Here is a 24,503-nt window from a genome sequence, read left to right as displayed (position 1 = left end):
TTTACAGAAAAATCCGCCAATGAAAAGACGAAGAAAAAGACAGGGTGATAATAGAAATCCCAATCAGAAAAGGAGAATTAAAAAAAAAATAAAAAGCAAGTAAACTTAGATTTGTTATTATCTAACACATATATAAAGGAAATTTCAACATCATAAACGAGAGAAAATCCTTAGAGAACGGAGAAGAGAAAAATGATAAGAATGAAAACTTACAATGATCTTGATAATTTCTTTGGATTGTAGACATAGTTGTGAGCTTGCTCCCACGGGAGAGAGGAGTTACAAAGATCGGGATGAGTCTCTGACGGTGTTTGGAGAGAAACGAGGGATGAGTGAAGAGTCGAAGAGCGAAGAAGATGGGAATATTAAGCGCCAATACACCGACTCAATCCTTCTGACTTCCAATTCCAACGGTTCTTTTTATAAGAATTTTTCCGAAATTAACACCTTTCTAACCTACTTCTTATATAATATAACAAATCATTTATTTAATTATTTGTAAAACAACTTAAATATATTATATTGTTTAATTTCAAATTTCTAAAGAAAGGCTAATTTACTAACATGTTTATTTATTCATTGTTTGTATTTAATGTTTTAGCTTGAAAAGAAATTATGAAAGTCATCACCATATGGCAATATGTTGAAATTAATAGTATAGGTTAAGTTATGGTTGATTTGCACCGAAAATTAAGAGGTATGATACATTAGATTTGATGGTCATACATTGCATTTTTGGTAGTCATTATATAATATATTAAAGTTCTCAAACCTTAGCTACAGTAAAGTAGCTAAGATATTGGCATAAATGGTCCCTCAACTTTTGTCAAAATATACTCTTTCTATTATCGTGTTCTTGCCTTTGGTTTTTTCACCCGTTTTGTTAATATTTTTCCATTTTCTATTTTCTGTGTACACCTGTAACCTGTTGTTCTTTTATCTCCTTATAAACCCACCGCTCCCTGACTCGGTAAGCCAATAACATTACGATTGGTGTCATCCCTTCTTCCAAGAATCACTACTGACATCCTCGCTTTAGACTTCACTGCCTAAAGACCTCAGTAGTTTCTAGGGCTTTTGTTCCTTTTATGCCTTCGGTTGTGTTTTGGGGATATTGCCTCTTCCTTTCTGATTATTCTCATAAATAGAAGGAGGTCACAGAAGCAGTTCACTCCAACATTCCGATGACGGATAGAGTTGCCACAGGTGAAGAAGCAGCCCGAGAAAACGTTGACAGAGGCCAACGCCACCGCCATCGTATTTTTTTAACCTCGATCACCACCACCATTAGCCGCCTCATCTGGACCTGCAATTTGGGCTTGATGAAGACCATCGCTACCGCCGGACTCACTACAAGGTAAGGAATTCGATCTTTTGCTTCTCCTGGTATCTGGTCTTGGTTATTTGCTGATTCAGAGGTACCGTATCTTGGATCCAATGCAAAACTTTCCATCAACAGAATTTTAATGGTATTTTCGTAAACCCTAACCAATCTGTTATATGAAATTGAGTGAAATGTCTTTGATAAAAGTTGTAAAAAGTGGAAATTATGCCGCAAGTTGAGTTGTACGCTCTAAATTTTGTCAGTTCGATAATAGAATAAACAATCAGAAATGTAAGTCAATGGATGTGGAAAAGATTAGTTGCAAAAGGAAATACAAAATAATGAAAGAGTATTTTAGTTATTTTTGGAAACTAACAACAAATAATTTAACTGAAGTTTGAAATTTTTTAAGAATATTATTTGTATTGAGGGTAGTATAAATAAAGCTCATTTATAGTTCCATTCCAGCAAGGAATAAAATAAAAAAACCAGACTATAAGAAGGAATCACATTCCATTCTGTGTTTGATTTCTACATACATTATACATATAATTTTGAAGGAACCAATAGATTAGTAATTGTAGTGGGCTCCATGCAGAGAATACTTCATTCGGCATTGCATAATAAATATTGGACATTAATAGATCCTGCTGGAAAGCCACCATGAGTCATGGGGTGGTGGTCCTCACGTGCTGTTGCTTTACCGACTAAACACAGGTCACAACTCCTCCTCCTTTATTTCTCAGTCACATATCACATTATATCAAATTTTTGGTCTCATAGGTATTTATTAATTTGTCACATACATATACAGGGACATTGGCCATTTCCATGAGATAAACTTATGCAACGATATGCTTACATCTTAACCCATCCAAGGACCATAAGTTCCATCTGAATATTATTTATTATTTTGTGACAAAAAAATCTTTTCTGTTACATTTAATCAATTTATATTTATATTGCAGCCTGTGGTTTTTTATGACCAATTTTATGATTTTCGGATCCATGATGTGATAATGGAGCTAATTCAGGCTAGGGAACGACTAACGTGTAAAGGATCAACGACTTTATTGCTTTTGGATGCGATTGCTTATAAGGCGTTCGGTGAAATGCCCGAACCAACTAAGGTATTCATTCAACTTTACGTTATATTACTGGATTATATTCGCTTGATCATCAGTTCACTTCGGTTATGCTTAACAGGATCACCATTTGGAGTTTTGAGATCCAATAACACTTTGTTTTGCAGTTATTAACAAATGAAGGACATATTCATTGTGGGCATTAAAACTCCCAGCTAATTTTACTTTCTGCCCCTCTCTTTCTAGAAATTGGAGAATCTTGCTGAGGTATAAGTCCTTTTCTCATTGAAAATTTTTATGTTTTATTTTCATATTAACGCCCGATCAGTGTATATAGGTGAGTCTGTAGTTGGATGAATTTATGACATGTGCTAATAAGAAAAAAATTGCTACAAACACTTTGTTAGCTTAAAAATCTGCTTAGGTGGGTGATATTTAATTACTATTTGTTTTCTATACTCTGAAACTGGAAATATTTTCTATTGCTTAGTTTATTAACAAACATTCTACAATGACCTATGTATGTGTATGTGTATGTGTTTTCTATATGTTTCATTTGATCATTATATAAATTATACAATATTTTTAGTTTCTTAAATATGGAAATGACCAATAAAATGATTCACATGTTAAATTTAGGTTTCATTACTCCTCTTATATATAATAACTCTTTTTCAATTTTCTTTGAAGTTTACCTTAGAAGGATTGGATATGTTCTATGAAGAAATCATACGTGGAGTTTATGTCGATGGCCACTTTCATTACTCCTCTTAGCCACAGAAGTTGTATTTCATTTAAGCACCAAATGGTTAGCATTATTTTCTCTAAATATGCTTTTCGTAACAATTTTTTAACTTTTGCTTCATTTGCATTATGGTGGAGGATTTTATGATTTGTTTTATAAAATTAAAGCTTTCATATCTTTTGCATGAATTTCTTTGCCCCATGGTTATTGTAGATTATCGATCTGTTTTTATAATTTTATGCTGTGTTTTTATTTATGATTCACAAATATATATTAACATTATTGACTACGAGAGATGCATTAACAATATTGACTATGTTCTACACAAGCAAACAAAAAAATTTGATTATGGTCGGAATAAAAAGAAGTGAGGAATTTGCTTTCTGCCTTTGGTAATATAGAAAATAAAAGCTATTGGTTCTAAAATTAGTTTCCTTTTAATAGAAATCAAATGTTGGTTTTATTATTTTCATTTTTTTTACATAATAAATTTGTAATTTACCATTGTTAGTTTAAATTATTAATCTAATGAGAGAATAATAGATTTTTGTGATATGTTTGTATTTTATTGTTAAATTAATTATCAGTTTTACTGATTTATTTACATTTGTTGTATTTGTTACTTTTTTTTTTTTTGTGTTTTTAATCATATATGTTAATTACAATATACATGCTAATTAATATTTATAATACATCGTCAAAAGTTTGAGGGGTAGTGTCATAAAAAATAAACAGGTTGGGTATTGAACAACTAAAAATATATTGATTACAACATTCTACCTATATTATTATTTTCTTTAGCTGAAAAAGAAGTTGTTATTATTTTTTATATAATTTGATATATTTAGGCAAAACAAAGCCTTAAGGTGGTGATGTTGTTGCAGTTGAAGAAGACATGACAATTAGGTAAAACAAGGTGTAAATTGGTGTCAACGTAATAAAGTATTTTGTTAATGTTAAAGGAGCTCGAGATTTAAATGTATGTGATGGATTCTTTCAGTGTGATAGTTTTAAATGACTTTGTATAATTATTTTGAAGACTGGTACCCAGTTGTATACTCCAAGTATGCAGGGACTGAAGTTGAGTTTAATGGGTCAAACCATCTCATACCGAAAGAAGATGACATCATTGGTATTGTTGAAATAGAAGATGTTACGGATTCGAAATCTCTTGATGGCAGAGTCCCTATCAAGGTTAGTAACCCTTATACTCTTAATTCATAGAACTCTTAAGGGGTATTTTGGGTAGGTATCCATAAATATGACCATAAATTCCTCTTAATTTGATCTTCTACTTTGTATAAAAGGGCGAGGAATCCGAGGAAACGACAGTTGTCGGCTTATTGCTTACACAAGCAAGCAAACAAAAACCCTCTATTGGCAAGTGTGTGACACCTGTCACATTTACTCAAATCTTAAAAATTAATTAATTCTTTTCTTTAGCGTCTAATGAGCTTAATGTAACCTTGATTGCAGTAGGACCTGGTCTTTTAGATGATGAAGGAAACACCGTTCTTTACTCAAAATATGCAGGGAATGACCTTAAAGGAACCACACTCGAATCCGATTTTTCCACTTGCTTTAGCTATACCATCAATCTGATCAGATTTTATTTTAAGTTTTCATTCCCTACAAAATCTGGAAAGGATTTTTGTCATAGAGTTCACTGTGATTGGATTAAAAGCAGCCTCTGATCCATCTATTACATTTTTTACATGATTGATGGTTTACTACACTACATATATGTTCCTTGCACTTGATAAAGATATGAACGGAGCACTTAGCAAGCAAGAGCTTCGAGAATATGCAGATGGGACACTCACATATATTTTTATCGAGAGGGTAAGTAAGGATTAGTACTTTCTTATTTTATCTTTATTTTTTTTAAGAAACCCTAAGCAAGGACAGATTTACTAAACGCAATAAAAAACAGAAAATGAAATAAACCTGAAGATCAATATAAAATTAGATTCACAATTTTGTCCTCTCAAATAGCAACACACTTGTGTTTATACTTTGTATGACATTAGTTACGAGCATGGGAGCAGGTGCAACACAAGAAGATGGTGAAATAATTGCAAACTCATTTGGAGCAGTTGGTAAAATATGGAAAGCTGATAAAGTCATTGGCTTGAAGCATCTCCTTTCCAATATAGGCATTTTACTTTTTTTTTTTTTTTTTTTTTTTTACATTTTGAAATGAAAGTATAATGGCATTTGTACATTGTTATTATGAGTAAAGAAACGGTAAGTATGTTGTGATTATTGCATGTAAAGAGATGTATGTACATTGCTAATACGACTGAAAAGTTTTAAAGTTGATTTTATTACGAAACGAATACCCTCTGACCTCCGCAAGCTATCTTTTGATCATTATCACGTAATCTTTTTATCTATTCTTACTGTTTCTAACGAATAACAACTTTTGATCATTATCACGTAATCATCCGCTCTATTAACAGAGTACGAAATATGTTACAGAAAACTTACAACCGATCCCTCTGCCCCCGCGAAGCGGGGGTAACGAATCTAGTTTTTATCTATATTTGTGTTTTTCTATAATCATTGTGTATTTTTTATGATAACTACCCAATTTACTATATGAGAGAGAGAGAGAGAGTTTGCAAAAAAGTCATTAAGAGCCTACATATGACTTTACTTTTAATGTCATTATTTTATGATTTTACTGTTAATCCGTCCTTCTCTTCATGGATAAATTTACCCCTTTTATAATCCATGTTTTAGTAAAATTATTTCATATTCTGAAACTACATTTACTAGGCTTTTAAGGGATATAAAGAACATCCCCCAAATGATGTTTTGTTGATTTCATAGGCATTTTACAAGTTGACAATAAAATCAATTAATTTACAATACCATTTTATAAAGATGACAACATTCACCCTAGAAAAAATGATGTTCACGTCTTGGTAAATTTTTGTAGATTATTAGACTTCCATATTAAAACATATCTCTTAACCCCATGTCTATTTGAATTTTATAAATTTAGTTATAATTTCTTCATCTCACACAATGAAATTGGTGGGCTGTTAGTAGACTGTTTGGATCGGTTTATAAAGATTTCACTTTCCCCTACACTTTGGAATAGAATCAAATCATGAAATATTTATTCATGATATTATACATCCATACACAACTATATGCTTTGGATCCACCTCATTTGGAGTCTTCTAGAATTTATAATGAATTTCCAAAGTGGGCTGATGTTTGACACTGAACTGCGCTTACCACTTTGGAAATGTTGCAACTTTCCTATTAAATGATTGGAAATTCAATTATGAAATTTTGGTGGATGAGATTAGACATCCATTCAAAACTCCAGCCCCTTACCTGGTCCTTAAATCATCTTTGAGCTATTTTTAAAGATTTATATCTTCACTTTTATCCATGTATTTTAAGATTTTCCTATATTTAATAATTACTTTTCTTAGGAATTCATCTCCTATTTTTTTACATAGTTGTTTTCATTTCTATAGTTTTAAAAACTTTTAAAAGTTATGTTTCTTTTTTACATATCCACTTTAAAAAAACCAAAAGTGCACCTTAAGAAGTGCACTTTTATCTTATAATTAAATGTAATCGTATCGTAAATAATGTATTGCTTATTGTATATATTATATTTTCTGAAAAGTATCCCTTGCATCAATTTTTTTTATACTTATGGGCCAATTTTTTCATTCTTTTTTTTTAATATCCGGTCTATATTTTTTTTTACAAAAAACCTATCTTATTTTCGATTAACAGACATTTTGACATCAAAATTTTGCATTTGGCAAAAATTTAGACGCGTCTTGAAAGCAATTTCAAGTCAAAAGGGATAATGTAAGTAGTTTCTAATTAACTTTTATCTTTTATGCATATAAAATTTTCATTGCAATGTGCAAGGATATTCCTACTGGTTACAACTTATTATACAAATCAACATATTAGATCATTTCTTTATTTATAAAACAACATAACTCTATATCAATTTGTTTAATTCTATTGTTTTATAAAATAACTTAGGTCTCGTTTGATACGCATCTTTCCAAGTCCAAACATATCTTTTTGGCTGAATGGACCGGAAAGACTGTTTGATTTTCACAAAAGAAGGGGTCTTTCCCGGTAAGATATGTCTTTCCCAGAAAGCCCCAAAATCATATCTTTTTGGCTGAATGGGCTAGAAAGACAATTATACACCAAACCCCGCATCTTTCTTTCTTTATCGGATTATTAATTTTTTTTAAATAACTTTTTTTAATTTATTTTTTATTGAATTATTACTTTTTTTCATCATTCAGCACAGTCAATCAGATGTACAATCAAACAACATGGTTTCTTTCCGGGTCAGAAAACTTTCTCATACAGCACTTTACCAGACAGCACTTTCCCAGACAGAAATTATTAAACGGGACCTTAGATTTATTAGTATCTTTATATATCCATCATTTATATTAACATGTTAGGGTGGTCTTTATAATGCTCAAAGAAACTTATATTTGACTTGTGTTTAACATGTATAACTAAACATGCTTGATACTTTATTTTCTCTACATAATAAAAAATAATCATATGTAATATCCTCATATATATACTTTTAGCCGAATTTTAAGTTGATTTTCAACGTGACCACATTATCTGATTTTCAAACTGAAATGACCTCGTATCTATTCATAATAATATTTACATTTCAACTAATTTATTTATAAATATACATTTATATCTATCCATAATAATATTTACATTTCAACTAATTTATTTATAAATATACATTTATATCATTTTAGAGTTGTTATCTTACATTATCAACTAGTTCTACCAAACATTATAACTTTATCAACTACTATTTATCAACTACTAGCTAGCTAGCTTATTAGACAAAAGTTAGTTTTTCATAAAATCTTCCAATTAAATAGATAATTACATGAACTTTATTGTTATTACTTTGTTTTTTAGCCTAAATAGATTTTACCAATGTAATCATTTATTAATTTGTTCATTAGTTCGTAATAGATTAATTATGTTTGTTTTATTTGTATTATTATAATTTTTATTTAATGAAATTTATGTTTGCTAATTATTTTATGAAATTAAGTTAGTAGATAAAAATATTTTTTCAATTTATTCTAAAATTTAGTTATTTATTAAAAAAAAAACAATTACATATAAACATAAAAAATAACTATGATATATATAATGTTGTAACAATTAGAAGGATTAAAGCTATAGTTCTATAACTGCATATAATTTTCTTAATGCAATGCCCTTTTAATAAAAAGTTGAAATTATAATGTTGTAACAGATAGAAATGAAAGTACGATTCTATAAAGAACAAACTATAGAAAACTAACCACAAGCAAAGCTATAGACTTCAAGCTCCATAGAACTATCATCCACATCATCTGTTGAAGAATCATCACTAAAAGATTCCAGATTGTCATTCTCAACAGTGATAGTACTAACAAATTCATCTGATTCGCATTGAAATATCATAGCTTTACATTTTCCACAACCTACAAATAAACTTATGCAAATTAGAAACAGATCATTAAACGAATTACATAGATTAAACAAAAGAAACTGTTTCTCTTGGTTAATTAAAATGTTTCATGACAGAATAACCGAGCAGCCTTGTTAATTGCTACCAAAAGAATGTACCATCTTGATCAACTACTTTTAGCTTACCCTTAATCTACTTTGACAACTGTAGAATCTTAAGGGTCTTCATGTTTAACAAATCAGTATATTAGAAAGGATAAAGTGATATGAACATGTATAAGAGAAGGTATGTTCAATCCACCTGTGTAACTTCTGATATTTCCTAAACATTTCATCAAACAGATGGAGGTTGAACATTTGGACTGAAATCTTAAGTTATTTGGCTTGTTGATGATCTTACAAGGACACATCAGAAATTAAAAGCAGCTAAACAAAAAACTATCAACATATTCAAACCATGACAATAACCAAGATTTTGGCTAGAGTTATTATCTTATTAGTAAAATGCAAATCAGTGGAAGAGAAACAGGAAACAAAATAAACATTAGGTGATCGAGTCTTCCATGATCATACATCCACAAAAAGTGATTTGACTAGAACATCATAATCCGATAAAATTGGTTATTCATAAGAATGTTGATAGAATCTGAAATACATTCTCAGATGACCAACAAAATACCATCCAAACATAAAAAATAGTTTCAGCATGGTAGATCTATTCCTGCTACCTTACAACCTCCCATAGTCTCGCACAAAGACAAAGAAGGAAGATAGTTTCAACATGAAGCTTGCTTGGCTGGAAAGAGAAAGTCTTCAGCCTAGCTCGACTGAAAGGAGAGGAAGCGCCAATGTGGTTTTGGGCCTTGTTGGTCCTATTGGGAGCTTGGAGTATCTTTTAGGGAATTGATTCTCCTTGGATTAGGCCCATGATGGGTTTTGGGCCCAATTAGGAAGTTGGACCATATTGAGCTTTTCTATGCTATTAAGTTGGGCCTTGGGTGTTGGACTAAGTGAAAAAAGGGTGAAATGGACTTTTACCCTAAAGTTGGACAACCAGACTTGGATCCAAGCTATGGGTTATGAACCAATTTTTAATTTGGTATTATTTGATGATGTTAGCGCGGGGATTTTCCCGGATTGGCAGTCCGAGCTTTTATCTGAGATATTCGGCAGCTTGAGGTGAGTTTTCTCATTGTGTTTAGCGGGTCAAAGGCACCAATGTCGGCCCACGGTTTATTATGTTAGGATGCTAGATGTCTGCGTGATTCTTACATGTGTATGCGTTGGCATGTATACCGAGGTGGAAATAACTATAGAATATCACATATCGGTAAGAGTAGGTTGGAACGAGAAGTTAACTTTTGTTTTAGAAGTTAAGCACTTGTAGCTAGACTTACTTTTGATTCATATTTTATATTTATATAATTTTGCTTCAATATGGAGGTTTTGATATGAAGTTGTAACCCTCAAGTTAGACTATTACTTTTAAAAATGTGTTTTATTAAGAACAAATTCTACAAGAGAGGAATTTATATCATAAGATATTCCAAAAATATATCATTTCAAATGCCAAAACAAACAAACAAACAAACAAACAAAATAGTGTGTTACAACTTGGTATCATAGACATAATTTAAACATCTTGCATGGCTTGTAAATACCATGTTATATATATATATATATATATATATATATATATATATATATATATATATATATATATACACACACACTAGCCGTTTACCCGCGCTAAGCGACGGGTGTGAATAATTTCTTTCAGAAGTTAGTTTTCTATAGATGATTAGTTTTCTTGTACAAATAGTTACTACATCTAAACAATTATCAATGATAGTTATGGTAGCAGAAACGAAATCAATAAAAATTAAAAATGAAAAGTTGTGATTCTTTACAAATGTACATGAACATGTGATTAATTGTGCATTAATAATCGTGTAACACTTCTTTAAATACCAAATTTTATGTATAGACTTCACTGTTGTTGAATTGTTTGTTAGACTTCATCAATTCGAAAATGATTCAAAGAGAATACACGTCCAATCAAATTCATGTTCACAAATAATGGCCTAAAACAGTATGGGACATTGCCAACATTTTGTCCCATTTAGATATGTAATATAATAGTAGTTATGTAAATTATAAATAAAAAATTTAAAAATGATATTTATTTTATTGTATTCATACTTAAGTTAGGGCCAATCATCCAAATGAAAACTTTGTTATGTTTACCATCATCCCAAACACATGGGTAATGATAAATCGGCATGTAGGTGGAGACCCATAATCAGTCAAGCGAATAATCGACGACGAAACAGGTTATTAGAATTTATTTTTGAGAAGTATTCCTTGTATCCTAACAAAATTAATAAATATGATAGTTTTTTATTGTTTTTATTTGAACATAAATAATTTATTAGAAAACTTTCAAAAAAATTATCCATCCTAATAAATTAAATATTTGAAATTTAGAACATTTAAAATTTTGAAGTTTTAATATTTTAGTGTAATATTTGAAAATTTGAAATTTTATAAATTTAAAAAGTTGAAAATTTAAATTGTTAGAAATTTTGAATCAATTGATATCCTCTGGAATCGAAGCAATTTACAATTAGCATGCTTTTACAACTAATACAAATTTTTACCAAAAGTAGCGTAGTATGTCCTGGTTAATTTGATAATTGATTGCGTCGAGTCTTTGCAATTAACATCATATTTTGGATCCTCGATAACAAATGAAAGATGGGTTATATTAATGTACTAACCTTAAAGGTGTTGCCAAAAAATGTCTTTGTTCGTGGGTTCAAGCCTGTAATCGAAATATGTAATTTATAAATATAACAAAATGTGTGTGTTTGGTGTTTAAAAAAATATTTACAATTATGTAACAATTTAGTGCTTTACATGAGCTATTTCAAACTGTTATGTTTATAAACAATTATTAAATGTAACTTACGAAGGATCGAGGTGGTTCAACATTAATTATTATAAATAATAAAGTTATTAAAAACATAAAAATATCATAACCGATAAGATTTGTCCTTTCTAAAAAGTTATTTAAAACTGTAACTATTTTATCCAGGTTTTAGTATTTTCGATTTGCTACAAATTTTGCGTTTTTAATTAAATTATTTACTTGCATAACAACTTATTCCACCTCATTAGCTCCATTAAATACATATCTTATGTATGTATTTTCTTATTTTCTATTACTTTGTCCGTCATTGTCTATGTTGATAGGTTACCATATGTTTTCTTTATTGGTATTCCTTTAATTTAGCAGAGCATCCTCCGTTTTATTGTTTCGGCCTTTCGGGAACATGGAACAACAATAAGCTAACACTTTTGACCATATTTAAAAAAAAAAATACCTTTTTTCCTATGCTTTATTTTAGAACAGCAAAACAATAATAGGAACATAAAATGAATAACATGAACAAACATCAAATTAATCACTAAGCTAAACACAACTAATGTAGAGATGAGTATTGTCAAATTCAGTGAAAACAAAGCTAATATGAAGACACCAAGGGGTCTGTACTCTTTACCACAAATATTGTTAGATTCTTCTGCCTATGTAGAACAAAAGGAAATTTCACAAATAGATTATATGTATATGCACAAAATACAAAACATAATGCAGAAGTTGAGGTAAGTATTGTATTTGATTTGGATTAAGGATGTTATACCATGTATCATGTGTTTACGGCTTTTCTTTGTTTACCGTATGCTGAACACTTTTGCCAATGTGGTGGATGTTGTTGCTGCTTATTTTTATATGGTATGTATCTCTTTTTGGGGAGTTGGACGTTTTTGCCCCTATGGTTCCTTTCTGAAGTTTGATGTTTAGTATTGTGGGCTCTTGGCGTGATGGTAATCCTTCACCTTGTTGCATAGTATTTGCCCCTTTGGAGTTTTTTCCCCTACTGCTCTTCAGATGTGTTTTTGGTTCTATTGCAAGATTTTTGTGTGTGTTCCAAGTTGTCCCTCTTTTTTGTTGCTCATCGATGCAAAATCTTATGTTGTTATAGTTTTGCTTGGCTGCTGTGATGTTGCTTAAATATTAAACAAAATTACCTTGTATATTCCAGAATAACAAAAAAAAAGACCCAAGATTTGATTTTCTCCTATTAAAATCATCAAAAAACAAATATTTAAAGTCCTACAATAAATTCCACAAAAAAGAAGTTCAATCCAATCTTGCTATGCAGAAGAAGTGTTTGAAATGTCAAACTATCTAAAAACAAAAATGGTCAATAACAACCTATGAAAAAAACGAAATATGAGAGTAATCATATGTTTAACTTCTAGTGATGTCATTTCAGTGGGCATGACCTCAACATAAGTTTCTGTAAACCAAAAATTGTTAGAAACCAAAAAGAACAGCAAGATAAAGACTAACTGGTAACTACCTTCTTCCAAACATAAAAATACCAAAAAAAAAAATGAAGGTACATCTTATCTGGGGCATTCTATCGAAAACATGGAGTGCTTTGCCTTGTTCTTCAAAACATGATAACTACAACAACAAACAAAAACTTCACGTACTGGGTTAAAAGCTTAACTGCTTCGGGTGATGTCGAGGATTTTTAAAGGGAGAACAGGGTGGTGTGAGGTGGTGAGGGGAACGGATGAAGAAAAGAGAAAGAAAGAAGATGTCCAAAGCTTATGTGAAATCGCAACTGGATCTTCGAGACTGGAACAAAAGGTGTTGATGGCGGTAATGGTGGTGCAGACTTCGCCGAAGTCCAGTCCTGAAATCCAAATAACATATAAATTAGAAAAAGATGTAACAACAGATGATGGTGATGATGGTGTTGTGTGGTGGTGTGCGGGTCTAAGATTTTCACAAAGAGCAAGACTATACCACTACAAGAAAAATCCTTATTAGTGACTATTTTTTAGTGACGACTTAAAATTTGGTCACTGAAAGCATCTATTAGTCACTAGAAATTAAGTGGTCACTGCATTTTGGTAATCCTACAAATTTAATGACGAATTATATGTGGTGGTCACTAACTCGGTCATTAAAATGCTAAAAAATTAAACTGCTTTTGTTTCATATCATAACAATTATTTAGTGACTAAAAATAATGGTCACTATGTTAACTATATAGTAATTAAGAATAATGGTCGATATGTTAGAAATTTAGTGACAAAAAAGTGGTCACTGTATTGAAGGTCTAGTGACCAAAAATAGCGGTCACTACTACTCTTGTTCAAAACTATACGCTACTCTTTAAGGTAAATGTAATGGGGAAAAACAATTAGTGACCACCCAATAGTGGTCACTGATGAATTACAAGAAAAAAACAATAATGACCACAAGTAATGAAAAGTTGAAAAAAAAACACATTAGAAAAAGTACTAGTTGTATTTATATTTTGACTAAATAAGGAGACTTTATTAGGTACAATTAAGGAGACTTATTAACCGCATTACCAAAACGTCAATAACATATACTATATGTCACAATCTAAAAAAAAGTACAAAATTCGTATTCTTGTTCTAAAAAAAGAACAAAATTGGTATTCTTGTAATAAATGGTTTATAGATTAATTGGTAAATAAAGTTACAATTAAAATAAGAATCAAAAGAACACTATTGTAAATTGATTATAAAATTGCTAAGGCTTCTCATGGACAAATCATTTTGAATACTGTCGTCAAAGCCATGATATGGAACTTCAAAATCAGGTCCAAAGTTGAATCCTCAAAATGAAGAAAAAATAATACCTTCACAAATTGACTTGACTAATTTTGACCGACTAATTTGACCGAATTAATTATACGTATAAAGAGGATAAACAAAAATTTTGACTAACGATAAAATAATGTGCCCTAAATTAACTCAACACATCTCTTTTGCCCTGAATCGATACACATCTCCAGTCCATCGCCCGATCGCCGCCGACCCATCGTCGCCGGACCGTCGTCGCCGGTCTATTGTCGCTCCACGCCCTCCCATTGACGCACCTCTGCTCTCCACTCGAAGTCAAACTCGAAGCCAAGCAGGTACTCCATACTCGCATGATCAGATAAGTGAATCGATTGAGTGACAATCAACTTCTTTTTATAGGTCGGCGGTCCATCGTCGTCGGTCCATCGTCCTCCACACCCTCCCATTGACGCACCTCTGTTCTACACTCGGAGTCAAACTCGACGCTAAACAGGTACTCCATACTCGCATGATCCCAACATGCCATTTCTCCTTCCTTGCATCATTTGATGGATAAAGGAAAGGGTTTGGAAGCCATACAGAGATCCTTTCAAAATATTGATTTGACTTTCAATTCCAGGAACCCTAACAAGTTGGCCAAGAATTATAATCCTTTGCTGCTATCTTCCTATGAGTTTCTATATACTAATTCTCGTTTTCTAATTGTTTATACACATAAGAGCTGTAGTGAACATGAATTTCTATTAGGCTAGTTATCTTGAAATCTTGTAATTTCTTTATAAGGGTAACACACTAGCTGAACATAAGGGCAAGGGAGTATGTAGATTCATATCCAAATGTTCGTGTTATGTATGAATGTGTTTCCTTTATCTTTCGAGTTTCGATGGAAACGATGAATATCATATTTCGCAATTTAGTAGGCTGAGATAAATTTTGAAGAGAAGTTTCTGATTGTTGCTGACGGATTTCAGTTTTTTTTGGTTTAGTTTGAACTTGAATATGTGTATTTTATTGGGCTGCTATCAGCTTGCTTATAATTGTTTTGTTTGTGTAACAGGGTCGCCTTTGGAGAAGAGAAAACCTCCTGCTCTTGTAAGCTTGTGTCTTGGATTTATAGGCAAACATCTTGAGGATATTATTGAGGATTTAGATCTTGTGGCCAGTTTCCCACCAGACATTAAGGTAGGTATTATGATTCTGTTATTTTACACTTATGTATATGAATATCCTTTTTATGCTCAAGATTGTAGCAAAATATAATAATATGAACAATTAGGTTTTCTTGATAAATTGAGATTTTCTACTTTTAGACCATATCAGTGAAGGCTTTGGCTTTTGTTTCTCCCTTTCTGTTAGAGCTTCCCTCTTGTTAAGCTCTTTACTCAGTGAATCAAGCTTTTTCCTCCTTTTCTCCAAGTCTAACACTCTTTTCACATGCTCTCGTGCAAAGCACTGCATGTTTCTTGTCTCTGGGTTAGCATAAAACTTAATATAATCTTATCAAGCAAAAATCGAGGTAACACCCACCCCCACCATTTCATGTGCAAAAGACAAGAATGCCCTTCTCATTAAACGAAAAAACCTAAATGATGTCTTTGTTTTGTAGGCAAGTAGGCAGTTAGAGATGCAAAAGTCAATTAAAATGGCCTTAGAGGAAGCTAGTCACAAGGCCTCCAAACAAAAGCGCTTGATAAGGATCTATATCACATTATTTTGTAGCTATTATTTGTGTATAGTTTATAAAATGAGTAAGCTGGGTTAGAATTGGAAAACTTACTGTTTTTGGAAATCTATTTTGGTGGTTGTTTTTAACTTTGTTCTAAGATTCATATGATATTCTAGCCATTTCAGTATTGTATATTGTAGGTTCGCTTAAAGTTACTTAAATTGGTTAAATACAAGAAATTGCAACAAAAAATAGTGATGTTTTTTTTTCGTAACGAGTTGGATAAATTAGTGACTACTTTTGTGGTCACTAGTTGGATAAGCTAGTGACGACTTTCTATGGTCACAAATCAGATGAGAGTGACAACTTTTTATGGTCAGTGATTAGATAAACTAGTGACGACTTTTATGGTCACCAATCAGATAGGAGAGTGACGACTTTTTATGGTCACTAATTAGATAAAACAGTGACGACTTTCGTTTATTAGTGACAACATTTAATGACGAAGCTCGTCGTCACAGATTTAGTGACCATTATATTTTGGTCACTATTTAGTGACCGCTTTTATATTTTGGTCACTAATCTATTTTTGTGACGGACCTATAGTGACCACAAGTGACGACCAAACGTTTGGTCACTAAATGATATAGTGACAACTCCTTTAATTGTTAGTGACCATTTCATTTTCGTCACTAATTGGCATTTTTTTTGTAGTGTACCCTGCAAGCAAAGCTATAATGTGAATTGATGATAGTGACGTTGGGTTTTATATCATTTGTATATCAAGTTAATAATAACTTTGAATGAGTCTACCATTTTGAAGGAGTCAGTCACTGATTGCCAAACTGTTCAATTGCAGCTAAAAATGAGGGAATGTGAAGATAAGGGGTTTTTGTTGACTGGATCAGGTTGTTTGACGTTTTCTATAGTTGACCGGATACATCTTGTACATATTGCGTATATTGCGTTATGGCTTGTACCTCTTAAAATTCAACAAAACATGGTAAATGTTTTTTAAGGTATATATATACTAGCAATTGGCCCGCGCAAAGCGGCAGCAAAAGATTAGTTTGTTATTAGAGAACATATTCCAAAACAACAGTTACCACATTGGTCAATTGAATATGGAAAATTTTGAACTTTCGCGTTTTATTGGACATGCGTTCTAAGTCTATTGATTGTCTTTGTGTTTGTTCGGTATGTATTTTCTTACATTGGATTCGTTATACCAAAAACAGATAATATACAACTACATTTTCATCTGGTAGGATACCAGGAAAAGTGTCATCGGTGAATAGTTCGAGACTTTTGGTTTCTGAAGGAGTCTCCCACTTCAAATGAACTGGGAATTGCTCACGTTAACTAAAAAAGGGATTTGCCAAGATACGTGGAGAATTAATAAGCCAGGTCAATAGGATAATAATGTGAGATGAGCTGCGTGAAATTTGGATAAGATGGGTGTTGTTAAACACACCCGATTTTAAAGATAAAACCCGCTTTAAAAAGTCAATACCATCTTTACATGGGTTAAATAACCCTAATTGATATGACTTAGAGGTAATAATTACATATTAACATAAATTGTTACATTTTTATTTTTATTTACCGATGGAAACAATATTTTATCAAAATATTAAGTAACTTTTACATCTTAACCCCTTTCAATTAAAACATATTTTCTATTTATATAATTTTCTATTTTGAAAAATTACTTTCAACCCTTATTACTTCACTTTAATATATATATATATATATATATATATATATATATATATATATATATATATATATATATATATATATATATATATATATATATATATATATATATATATATATATATATATATATATATATATATATATATATATATATATATATATATATATATATATATATATATATATAATACTTCTTTGTTGTGCCGGTATTCGGAGGGTTTTGTGGAAAATAATTTACAAGTCGGTCACTGTACCAAATAAGAAACTAAATAAAAATAATTTTTATACAAGTCGGTCAGTGTACCAAATAATAAAAATAATTGTTATTATCACTTATATTTTTTTTTGGTTAATATAATTTTTATACAAGACGTTTTTAAATAAGAAACTAAGTAAAAATAAAGTATAAAACAACCAATATATTCTTGCTTTTAATCTTAAACAATAATATATTTATACATTTAACCCTAAATAACAATGTATTTTTATTTGTCACCCGCGTATTTTTTATTTTTATCTTGAATAAGCTTACGGAATGAAAAACTAATTGTCTTTGGAAATTAATCACCGAAAAAATTACATATATATAACTAATTAAAAAAAATAAATATAATTTTATAAAAAATCTATACAAACTCTATTAAAATAAAGAACAAATAAAATTGTTATATAATAATAATAATAATAATAATAATAATAATAATAATAATAATAATAAATTGTTAAAAGAAAATGAAAAAAAAGAAGATTAAGTTAGTCTTTTTATCCCAAAGGACCAAAACTCTATATATATAAACCACAAGGATACAACCTATTAATTTTTTAACTTAGGGACCAAAACTTATTAACTTTTTAACTTATAGACCAAAACTTCAATCAGACCAAAGCTCAAGGGTCATTTCTATAATTTACTCTAAAATAAACGTGAAAGTAGTTTTGAAAAGTGGACAAGTTATAATATTTCGTTAGTTCATTACATTTTTAATATTTTTTTAATTGAGTTTTCCAACAATGGTTTTGAATGGGTGGTTTTGACTTTTCATTGGGTGCCTTTAAAATCCCTCTGGATAAGATTTCAAAATATAGTTAGTTTAATATTTAATTATTATTTTAATAAGAGATAATTGTACTTTAAGCTTATATCATTGTACAACTTAAAAATATTATTATTTTATTAATGGTTACTTGTACTATTATCTTAATGACTTGAACGTCTTAAAAAAATATTATTATTATATTGAATCTATTTTTAGAAATAGTAAGATTTACTTTATAATGTAGTGTATATATATATATATATATATATATATATATATATATATATATATATATAGGGTTGAGATCGGTTGAGAACTCATAGTTTCCCGAGAACCCGAGAACTAAAAGTGGACCGTTGGATTGGATTTAAGATTATAAGGGTAAGATTGTCTTTTACGTTTTATTTTAATATTACAACATCTGTACGATTTTCTTTCCAAAATATCATCTTCTAACCTTCAAAATTATCAAAATCAACGACAAAATCATAACAAATCTACATCGATCTAATAATTGTCGCCGTTAACGCAAATTCGAGATTGATTACAAAGCAAAATTCATACGATTCGTCATTGATTTCTTTCGAGTTTATCATGTTATCTTAAATTCATACGATTCATTCATTACGATTATATCAATGAAGGAAAAATAGATTACCGAATATTTTACATTTTATTTGTATATTTAAGTACAGTAGCATTCGAATTTCTAATACATTGTTTTATTAAATGTAAATTGAGATTTTTTTCAGCAATTTAATAGATTCAGGAAGAATAATTGAAGATCTACAAAGCGAGATAAATTTTTTAGCAGGTAATAATTCATAATTTTTTTAATAATAAACGTATGGTATTAAAATATTCTTAATTGATATTCATATTAAAATCACATATGAATAATAAATGAATCACATATTCATATATAAATCATATGTTATTCATAATTGATTCATTAAAAATTCATGTGATTTATACCTGAATTAGAAGATATATCAGTTGTCTCCCGGCCAAGCTACACTTTCAATTTCTAGGAACCTATTCTTGACAAAGATGTAATACATGTGATTTACTCATGATTTACATGTGAATTACATTTGATTTACATGTGAATTACATATAAATCACATGTAATACATATGTGATTTACATGTGAATTATGTAATTCATATGTGAATTGTATGTGATTTACATGTAAATCACATGTAATTCACATGTAAATCACATGCAATTCACATATGAATTCACATGTAATACACTTGTGATTTACATGTGAATCACATGTGATTCATATGTGAATTACATGTGATTCACATGTAAATCACATATAATTCATTTGTGAATTACATGTAAATCACATGTAATTCACATGTAATACACTTGTGATTTACATGTGTATCACATGTAATTAACATATAAATCACATGTAATTCACATATGAATTTACATGTAATACACTTGTGATTTACATGTGAATCACATGTTATTCATATCTTAATTACATGTGATTCACATGTAAATCACATATAATTCATTTGTGAATTACATGTGAATCACATGTAATTCACATATGAATTCACATGTAATACACTAGTGATTTACATGTGTATCACATGTAATTCACTTGCAAATCACATGTAATTCACATATGAATTCACATGTAATACACTTGTGATTTACATGTGAATCACATGTGATTCACATGTAAATCACATATAATTCATTTGTGAATTACATGTAATTCACATCTAATTCACATATGAATTCACATGTAATACACTTGTGATTTACATGTGAATCACATGTAAATCATATGTGAATTACATCTTATTTACTCATGAATTACATGTGAATCATATTTGATTCATATGCCAATCACATATGAATAATATTTGTTTCTATGTAAATCAAATTGTATTCAAACATTATTTTAATTTTAATTACATACACTGATGATAAATAAATATATGATTTTAATAGGTGATGCTGATGAAGAATCTACTGAATTTAACATAAACAATAACGATATACATGTTGAAGATGCATTTTTCAAAGATATTATTGAAGAGGATGAGCAAATTTCTTCGACATCCCAGTCGAATGATAATGAAGAAGGTATGTGTCTATTAATATTAATATTGATTGCAACTAAATTATTAATTTGATTTTAAATGACATGTTTTCATATATATGATTTGATTTAATATTATGTAATTTGCAGCAAAACATTTTGAATCAAAAGATGAAGATGAATTAAGCTGCATAGAAGTAAAATCTCCTTGTGGCGCAAAAACAATTGAGTGGATCCCAAGAGTTGATGAATCATTCCTGCCAAAGAAAGATATGGTGTTTTACAATACAAGTATGTTATATGTAGTAGGGCTGGTGAACCAGATAAGAAAAATGTTGACACTTTGAATGGAGTAGAAGGCAGACAAAAAAGAAAACATCCAAGCCAAATGATGTCTTGCGAAGCAAAGATATGTTTCAAATTTATAAAAAATATTGATCGGTTTTTCATTAATACATTTGTTGAAAAACACAACCATGAGCTCTACACAAACAGTACAGTGCACATGTCAAAGTCGAAAAGAAAGTTGGATCTTATGAAAAGACAATTATAACTCAGTTAAACACATCAAATATAGGAGCAAGCAAAGCAGATAGCATGGTTACTGGTTTAAAGGGTGGTTACAGTAAACAAGGTGCAAAGAAAATCGACTACAAAAATTTTTCAAGAGACTTAAACTGCTATATAGGAGATAGTGATGCAAATATGTTGATAAATCTTTTAACACAACGACGTAAAAATGTGCCTTCTTTCACTTTTTTTACTTGTTGGAGGATGATGAGCTAAGGGCACTGTTTTGGGCAGATGCAATTGCAAAAAGAAACTACAAAAAATTCTCTGATGTGGTATCATTCGATGCTACATACAAAACAAACAAGTAAGTAATACTTAATTTCTTTAATATTTATATATTAAAATATTTGCATTTAATATTTATGCTAAATATTTTAATGATTTTCAGATATAATATGATCTTTGTTCCATTTACTGCAATTGATAACCACAAAAGATGTGTCACAATTGGTGCTAGTTTGCTAGCTAGAGAAACAACGGAATTCTATACATGGCTTCTCAAATGCTTTCTCAATGGCTTTGGTATACAACCTAATGTTGTGGTCACTAATCAAGATTCAGCTATGGCTAAAGCTATAGTAACCGTTTTTAATGAATCAACTCGTCGTCTTTGCATGTGGCACATTGGAAAGAAATTAACAGATAAGGTAAAATTGTATAATAATGTTTAAATAAGTTTTCATTTATAATTTGACTTATAATTTGATTAAAAACTTTTTTTAATGTCCCATTTATTCATTCACAGATGAAAGCATTGAACTTTTGGGATCTGTTTATATAATTGTATACAAAGCTGTATACGGACATGTATACATGCCTGTATTTTTTTTTCAAAAAATAAAAAATAAAAGAAAGCATCCAATGTATTATGACCAATGATTCACTACATACTTGATATATGACCAATTATTCATTTGATTTTTACATATGATTCATATGTGATTCACTTGTAATTTGCATGTGAATTACATATGATTCATATGTGAATAACATGTGATTCACCTGTAATTCATATGTGATTCGATTGTTATTTACATGTGAATCACTACATACTTGATAAATGTATTAAGGAAGAAAATCATGTTGTATAAAGGGGACAAAATATGAAAATAAAACATACTTTATAGCCAACTCTGTATTGTCACCAAAAGTGTAGTTGATCACCTATTTTATTATAATACTAAAACAACATTCACTTGTGAACATTAAATATCATGTTTTCAATTTATTTATTAAATGTAACTTTTTCTTTTGTAGGTTTCTGCAAAACTAATAAATGAGACTAACTTTAGAAAAAGAATGCAAGGTCTAATTTGGAATTCTTGTATTGATCCGGATATATTTGAAGAAAAGTGGAAGTATCTAATAAAAAGATATAAACTAGAAGATAACAAATGGCTGAAAGAGATGTATAATATTCAAACAAGTTGGATTGCTGATTATTTTAGAGACACTACACTGTCAGGTCTGATGAGGAGAACATCAAGATCAGAGAGTGTAAATAGCTTCTTCAAAAGATTTATGTCAAAAGATTCAAATCTAATTATGTTCATGTGCAAATTTGAATCTGCAATGGATGAGCAAAGAAATCTTCAATCAACAAATGACTTTAATTCCAAAAATAAAAACCCACCAATTCAAACAAATCTTCAATTTGAAGTACATGCATCAAAGTTCTACACACTTAATATATTCAAATTATTTCAAAAAGAAATAAAAGATTCTATCTGGACATGCTCAGCCACACCATATGAGAGAGTTCAAGATCATGACACATACTTTATTATTGAGCAAATAATGGATGAAGATATACAAAACAGAAGTGTGTTCTTCAACAAAAATTCATATATTTTCAAAAGTGACAACAGAAAGCAATTTCAATACCAGGTATGTATGTTATTAAATAACTTTATTTATAAATAAAATAAATATGTGAATTACATGTTATTTAATCTGATATACAATTTATTCATTTGTGAATCACATATGATTTACTTGTCAATCACATATAAATCACATGTGAATTACATGTTATTTAGATGTGAATCACATGTGATTCATATGTGAATTATATGTGAATTACATATGAATCACATGTAATTCATATGAATTATATGTGAATCACATGTGAATCATATATGAATCACATGTAAATCATATGTAAAACAGATTAAATAATATGTGAATTACATGTTATTTAATCTGATATACAATTTATTAGTTTGTGAATCACATGTAAAACATATGTAAAACTAATTAAGTAATATGTGAATTGCATGTTATTTAATCTGATATACAGTTTATTGATTTGTGAATCACATGTAAATCATATGTGAATCACATTTAAATCATATGTGAATTAGATATGATTTACATGTAATCACATGTAAATAATATGTGAATTACCTGTGATTAAAATCTGAATTTAATTTGATGAACAATTAATTTTGTTGTTATTAAAATGAAAAATTTTATTTGATTAAGTTATGAAATATTATAAATTTAAATGAAAAACAATATAATTAACATGTGTCTTGTATAAATATTTTCCAGGTTAAGGTATTTCCAAATGAAGAAACATATAAATGTTCTTTCCTGGTATTCGAGCATAATGGAATTTTGTGCAGGAATATACTATGTGTTATGAGATCAAATTTTGTAAAAAGTATACCATCAAAGAATATGCTGAGAAGATGGAAGGAAAGTATAATAAGACCTAACGAATTGATAAAAAGTCATGGTATTGCTGACAATATTAGTGGATGTGAAAGAATGATACAAGATGCATATTCTATAGTCACAGAATGTATCAATATTATTGGACATGATGCTGAAGCAATGACTCAGTTTCTTCAATGGCAAAAAGAAATTCTAACCAAAGTTGAATCAAATCCACCAAAGAATTTTTGGGACTGAGTGTTTCCACTTCGAATGTCAATAATAAGAATGAAATTTCAGAAACATATAAAACTGATGATGCTTTGTTTAAAAAAAGAAGTTGTTGTCCATGTTCATTATAAAGTTGCTAAAGAAGAAACAACTCATGCTGAAAAAAAAAACATAATTTTGAAAAATCATTTTCAATGTTTGA

At 29.7% G+C, this 24,503-nt stretch overlaps 1 protein-coding gene, 2 long non-coding RNA genes and 1 other non-coding gene across 28 annotated transcripts; 3 read left to right on the top strand and 1 right to left on the bottom strand.

Moving 5' to 3' along the window:
- Positions 1 to 897: 897 nt before the first annotated feature.
- Positions 898 to 5,489, top strand: LOC111878492 (uncharacterized). 20 transcript variants are annotated; one of them, XR_008231518.1, is made up of 10 exons: positions 898 to 1,357; positions 1,923 to 2,041; positions 2,139 to 2,454; positions 2,577 to 2,676; positions 3,100 to 3,217; positions 4,039 to 4,133; positions 4,227 to 4,348; positions 4,462 to 4,538; positions 4,631 to 4,996; positions 5,185 to 5,489. It is a non-coding gene; the product is annotated as an uncharacterized LOC111878492 (transcript). The 20 variants fall into 20 exon arrangements; XR_002845800.2 differs by having other exon boundaries at positions 4,206 to 4,348; XR_008231519.1 differs by having other exon boundaries at positions 4,003 to 4,133.
- Positions 5,490 to 12,096: 6,607 nt separating this feature from the next.
- LOC122197296 (uncharacterized) lies at positions 12,097 to 16,856 on the bottom strand. The gene is made up of 2 exons (XR_006190324.1): positions 16,733 to 16,856; positions 12,097 to 13,422 (listed from the first exon to the last, which is right to left on the bottom strand). It is a non-coding gene; the product is annotated as an uncharacterized LOC122197296 (long non-coding RNA).
- Positions 14,477 to 17,153, top strand: LOC111878464 (uncharacterized). Of its 6 annotated transcripts, XR_006190323.2 has the most exons (5): positions 14,481 to 14,682; positions 14,747 to 14,840; positions 15,405 to 15,529; positions 15,798 to 15,863; positions 15,954 to 16,207. It is a non-coding gene; the product is annotated as an uncharacterized LOC111878464 (long non-coding RNA). The 6 variants fall into 6 exon arrangements; XR_006190321.2 differs by having other exon boundaries at positions 14,477 to 14,682; positions 15,405 to 15,863; XR_002845771.3 differs by lacking the exons at positions 15,798 to 15,863; positions 15,954 to 16,207 and adding an exon at positions 16,728 to 16,863 and having other exon boundaries at positions 14,483 to 14,682.
- Positions 17,154 to 20,735: 3,582 nt separating this feature from the next.
- Positions 20,736 to 24,328, top strand: LOC111878590 (protein FAR1-RELATED SEQUENCE 6-like). The gene is made up of 8 exons (XM_023875110.3): positions 20,736 to 20,883; positions 20,990 to 21,130; positions 21,417 to 21,538; positions 21,613 to 21,716; positions 21,801 to 21,934; positions 22,158 to 22,231; positions 22,670 to 23,299; positions 23,966 to 24,328. The coding sequence occupies exons 1-8, from the start codon at positions 20,736 to 20,738 to the stop codon at positions 24,326 to 24,328; spliced, it is 1,716 nt and encodes a 571-aa protein (XP_023730878.3).
- The last annotated feature ends 175 nt before the right edge of the window (positions 24,329 to 24,503 follow it).

Source organism: Lactuca sativa, chromosome 4 (genome assembly GCF_002870075.4).
Source record: "Lactuca sativa cultivar Salinas chromosome 4, Lsat_Salinas_v11, whole genome shotgun sequence".
Taxonomy (NCBI): domain Eukaryota; kingdom Viridiplantae; phylum Streptophyta; class Magnoliopsida; order Asterales; family Asteraceae; genus Lactuca; species Lactuca sativa.
This window is presented reverse-complemented; position numbering and strand designations above follow the sequence as displayed.

Coding starts and splice junctions, on each gene's coding strand:
- LOC111878590 (XM_023875110.3), top strand. CDS start 20,736: ATGATTTTAATAGGTGATGCTGATGAAGAATCTACTGAATTTAACATA. Junction 21,539..21,612: donor GCTATATAGGAGATAGTGAT/GCAAATATGTTG, acceptor TACTTGTTGGAG/GATGATGAGCTAAGGGCACT. Junction 21,717..21,800: donor GCTACATACAAAACAAACAA/GTAAGTAATACT, acceptor AATGATTTTCAG/ATATAATATGATCTTTGTTC.